This window comes from Sphaeroforma arctica, assembly GCF_001186125.1.
Source record: "Sphaeroforma arctica JP610 unplaced genomic scaffold supercont1.2589, whole genome shotgun sequence".
NCBI lineage: Eukaryota > Ichthyosporea > Ichthyophonida > Sphaeroforma > Sphaeroforma arctica.
The window spans coordinates 1-5643 of record NW_014037969.1 but is presented as its reverse complement, the minus strand read 5'-3'; the positions used below and the strand labels follow the sequence as shown (position 1 = coordinate 5643).

The 5643-nt window shown below is 40.2% G+C and overlaps 2 protein-coding genes across 2 annotated transcripts; both read right to left on the bottom strand.

Annotated features, from left to right (window-relative positions):
• Positions 1-1632: 1632 nt before the first annotated feature.
• On the bottom strand, positions 1633-1838 carry SARC_12797 (hypothetical protein; the record flags this gene model as incomplete). Its single annotated transcript, XM_014293092.1, has 1 exon — positions 1633-1838. The coding sequence occupies one exon, from the start codon at positions 1836-1838 to the stop codon at positions 1641-1643; it is 198 nt and encodes a 65-aa protein (XP_014148567.1). The 3' UTR covers positions 1633-1640.
• Positions 1839-2255: 417 nt separating this feature from the next.
• Positions 2256-5145, bottom strand: SARC_12796 (hypothetical protein; the record flags this gene model as incomplete). Its single annotated transcript, XM_014293091.1, has 5 exons — positions 2256-2401; positions 2641-2773; positions 3671-3745; positions 3932-4131; positions 5130-5145. The coding sequence occupies 5 exons, from the start codon at positions 5143-5145 to the stop codon at positions 2256-2258; spliced, it is 570 nt and encodes a 189-aa protein (XP_014148566.1).
• Between the last annotated feature and the right edge of the window lie 498 nt (positions 5146-5643).

Below are 5643 nucleotides of genomic sequence, written 5' to 3'. Positions count from 1 at the left end.
GATCGAGGAACCGCCGTGATCGGTTGCTTTATAGTCTTGCAACAATGGCTACTTGACTTTGCTTTAATCTCGTGGTCAAGTATGCCAGCTTAATATGTTTTTTGACTTAAGGGGCAACTAAGTGTCTGTTTTGTTGGGAAACATGTGATAAGCTGGGAAAGATTGCAAATGTGCATTGTGCACAACTTGACAATTCTGCGTAATTGCGACGGAGGAACAGGTTGTAGATGTCGTTGAAACTAAGATTGTATGCATAATGGTTGATCTGATATAGACTAAAACTTCGTACTATTAGCCATATATTACAGCTAATGGGTATGACAATAATGATCTCAATAGTATACTCTAAGGATAGAATTTCTTGAGTCCAAAACGAACTGTCAAAAAAACAGAAATTTTCAGGTCTACCGTAAGTTCAATTACGTATATTAGTCTGTTCGCTAATAAACTGGGGTTTCACCACTGACGCACTGGTTTTTTATACTCATTAAGTGCACCATTTACGACGTACAGACGAAGCGCACTACAAAAGTTGCGTTCCGCCGAAGAATATAGTTTTTAAGCCCTAGTCCTAAATATCAGCTTACAAGAGCCATCAGATTCATCTTTAAGAGCAGGTAAACTATTTAGAACCTTCAGTCTTTATACTGATACTGCGAGTCATTTTGTACAGTGTCAAATAGAGGAAGAATACCTATTGTTTTTAGAAGATAAGACTCATACGTAACAAGTTATATTGAGTTATGTACCATTCCATATCATAGCAAAGCCTTCTATGTTAGAGCCAATGCTAGTTATAATATCAAAATTTGTATATATTTATTTGCATATTGTATACAATTTAATTACGGAGCCTGCTAGAATATCAGATTCAATGTTGGTATAGACAAATCCAAACACCTATTGATTTGTATTGTAACCTGATCGGTAGATGTACTGGTTTCTTACTGTCAATAATTGAGTTCGTGTTCCCTTTCATGGACTTGCAATATTTGGTGAGGCCCAATATCGTGCTTTCTATTCCATCTTTCTTTAAGTTGATGACGATACTTATATAATATCTTGTACATTTCCTATTGGCGGATAAACTAGTCTTAATTCATCGTCGAAACTGAACGATTCATTCTAATTCAAACTAGCTTATTCGGATTGTCTAAGCCGCCTGTATCAAGAAGGGCTTGAGAATACAAGGCTCCTTATTAGTTCCAGCATCGAGTGGATTTTTTACCCTTGCGTACTGCGAGCTATAGCCAACAGCAGTAGCTGGCTTTTTGGGTTGCTTTGGCTAGCTCATTTGTATAGAAGTTTGGACTCCTTAAGTCCTTTCCTTAATCTCCATTGTTCGCTTGTAGAGGTCCTTTTTACCAACATATTTGGCTAGTGGAGTTAATAATTGAGCCAGTGGAGTTAATAACTCTTTTGTATCCTAGCTAGGGTTTGGTTTCTTGCAGCTGTACTGTCCTTCGATTTTACTTAGCCTTGCTTTCTTGGCTCATAGGATTGATATCGTCTAGGCCGGAGCTGCTTTTGTTTTGCGCCAGACCACTCATCAATTGGGAAGATGTTTCACTCTAAGTCAATTATTTTTCGACTTCTTTTAGATCAACTTCAAATCCAGCTTGTTGAGTGGGTAAATTGTTTTATTTTCCCGCTTCTCCTAATCCTGTAGCATCCAACTCCTCGCGAAGTGTTTGCCCTTCAACTTCCTTATCTAGGACCTGAGTTGGAGCTGCAGAGGTTGAGCTCTCTCGCTCCTTTGAGGTATTGTTAATGCCTGAGTGGTCATCGCCTGATTGGATTTGGTTGCCCTCTGACTGCTTATTCTCCGTATCGTTCATTCTAAGGAATGCACTATCAATCTAGAATATGTACAAGATGTGCAAGATTCTGACCCGTTTCGACTCAAGATCTGGCATTCTATCAAATTCTAGCTATGGCCGTGTGAGGCTATTCCTCTAGACAGTCTTACAAGAAGCCTTTTGGCGTTGAGATTAGATTATATTGAAAGTAATTCATGTTTAAGTTATTATAGCCCTTTCTCTATACGTATTTAACCGTGGGTAGGATTGAGTTTGTTGTATTTGTGGACTGTATAAATCTCATTTTCTGGATGATTAAAAAGAAAGTGTAATTAGTACTTTTAAAACGTCACCAGAACTTCAAATTAAGCCTGAAGTACGGATTTGACATTAAATTCAACCCTATTTTAGTGTTAAGACTAGCCAGATTAGATCATATTCCAATGTAATTCATGCTTACTTAGGGTTCTTTTCAATATCATTGGTCGATGCGATGTGAATAGACTCGACGCTGGCAACGTCTCCGTGTGCCACCCATTCGATTTTCATGTTGTCCAAGTACAGTTCATATGTCGTATCCTTCGCTGCACCCTTCTGGTGCCCTGCTAGGAAACATTTGAGGAGAAAATAAAAAAAATGAATTTAAGTTGATTGAAACTCTGAATGTATAGGGATTTCGGATATTCCACTATACTGCAGACAGCAGCAAATCGAATTAATACTTTTCTACCAACCAATATGAATCATAACAACTTCAATACTACACTGGAAATCTATATGTCAGACAAGCATCATAATGAAACGAAGCGTAGATGTCACTGTGATTGTTTTGAGTACTGACCTGACCGTATGTCATGGATTAGAACATCCTTAATGAGCTGGAGAACGGTTGCGCAGCTATCACCTTTGTATAGCTTTAACCGCTTTAGCACGTAGTCCTCCAATCGGGCTGTGGCCTCGTCTGATACGGTTACCTACATCGCCATCGAGATTAAGTATAATCAATTTCCACTAGTGTGTTGTCTATGTGTTACAGATAATCAGGTTGATGATGCATCCTCGAGAGTCCACCTAGCTGACGCAGTACAAGCCCACACACTCTTACATTAATCAACAAATGAATAAAACACGACCTAGCCAGACAGCTTAACATGACAAACAGAAGCAACCCAGAACAAAACATACCGATACGCAAGAATATGACTGGCAATGCAATAGAAAACGCACTGGTCAGAAACACCCGTACGCCTGGCGCATTGGAATTGTTAATGAAGATAAGTCTAACATTTACATCGCAGATACCAGCAAACGCGATGCTGCTGGAAGGACCCAACCGGGTACTTTATCCGATACGAAATGATAAATATGAGCGAATCATACGTGTACTTATGCATATAAAATTTGATGGGGATATACCCCACCCGAAACCAATGTCGATAGTGACTACGCTAGCATCACACATGTCAGATTTTCCAAAATTAGGACATATTACAACAACCAAAATTGTGACAAAGTACAACAGACGCACGGGGCAATATACACACTCGCTTCGCGACAAGTCGGCATTTTGTACAACATACACTCAACCAAAATAGCCTGATGACCCGACGGGTATTGACTGCATGAACGCATGCGTGCAGGAACTAAGAGTATGCGTATGTTCATGTTCTTCAAAATACCTGTAAGTTCACATACCTCAGGAAACCAGCGCGTGTCAATACGCAGGCATGCATACGTATAAGCGTCTGCTGCATCAGACGTACACGTAATAGGGCTGTAGTCTCTTGTCAATGCGCATGAAATAACTTTCAAGATATTTGTACAATCCCCCATAATATTTCATACATGCGATTACATACAAGGCGACTTACAGTTGCGAAAGGTGCGGCCGGTGGATTCATGATCCAGTCGGGGAATTTGACATCGCCATCTGCAATATCAGCGTACTGCCAAAGGTAGATGCGATTCAAGGGAACATTTACCTATGAACTTCGCACATGAGATGGCTATAAACCAAAGTAATTCCCAAAATCAGAGCGGTAGGGTAGATAAATTTTGAATTTCTAGTACAAACACGGACTGAGATACTTTCCCCTGAGTGTTGGGACACTTTGGCATTTCCTGATACATACAGGTATATATGGTTTCAAATCCAGAATGGGCGTCATATCGATCAAATCTGCACCCAAGAAGTACACATTGCGGCCTTCCACTTTCTCTAACCGCACCAGGGACAGCCCAATGTTATTCGGTCGATGGGGGGTCCGTGTCGAATACAGGCCAACTTTGTCTTTACCACCGAGTCGCGGAGGGGAAATTTTGGCTTTTATAGCTGCAAATTTGAAACATATTGGGGTAATCGGAATTGGGGTTTGAAATTCACTACATGAATCGCTGGCTACAAATAACAGTATAGCACATACGGTCAGACAGCACTAAGGTAGTGGCAGATACGATCGCGGACATATGTAGCATGGACTATTTGGTGCAACCTAACTTGGCTATTAACTTAAACAAAATAGGTTTGTATCCTGACAGTAAGCTGAGGTCAAATTCTAATCAGGGTGTCTGCTACTGATAATATAGCTGAGTATTGGTGGCACCGATTCGGGTAATTCTGGTAGAAACTCAAATCTCACATAGGTGTCTGCTACTGATAATTTAGCTGAGTATTGGTGGCACAGATTAGGGGAATTCTGGTAGAAAACTCAAATCTCACATAGGATGGAAGCATCACAGAGTGTTGGCACGTACAGTACAAAAATATTATCACGAGCATCTGAAAGTAAAAATGGGGGATACAAGTCGTTTATCACGTGGATTACATGTGTGGAGACATTGTCACACCGAGAGCATTCGAAAGTATATACTGTCAATTGGAGACCGGTGGCGAGAGTGACTCTGCACCCATCCAGAGTCGTGCCTCGTCTTGATTATCATGTATGTTTAGTAGGCTGCATACACAAAGGATATAGTTGAGATCGCATTGGACAGACGCGGAAACAATACTCAACTGAATATACTCATAGGAAAGACATCTCGTCCAGTATGTATTTAGTTTAACTGACGCGAAATTAACACTCACCTGAATATACGTATAGAAAAGACACATATACAATGACAACATCAAAAAAAATATTTGGTTTAGAAGACGCGGAAATGACACTCGCCCGAATAAACTCATAGGTAAGACACGTATACATTGGTAATATACACTAGAAGTATTTGGTTTCACAGACGCGAAAATGACACTCACCTGAATATACTCATACGAAAGACATATATACAATAACAACGTCTTCAAAATATATTTAAACTCTGTGCAATTACCCGGTCCGCGGGCCATGTTTGTATTGGCGTGAAACGAGTAAATGAGCCACACATGCGAGTATTCGGCCAAGCCATCCAGCGCGGCCTAGTAGGAAAAGAGAATGCGTTTGTTAAGATTGATTATAAGAAAGGGCACCATAGAGTATGTACAGCTAGTACAGAGTATAGTACTCAGAGGTGATAGACGATGCGCATGCATGGAGTTATGGACCATTTACATACACAATTATAAGCTGATGTTGCATATGCGCAAGGTAAGCTCGCAAATTCCCATGTATATCTAAAAGGACTGTCCCAACACGCGCGTCTACGACGATAAGTTATACATTTTGCACGAATGAAATGCACACTGAGTATATTAAACTTGCTCAAATATAGACAGAATCGACAGGTTGAAAGACGTAACGTCAAAACAACTTTGTGGGAAGTTAGAACGACCAATAGCACAATGTCCCCCACGTCGCATATATATATATATATATATATATACTACTACTACACACACACACACACA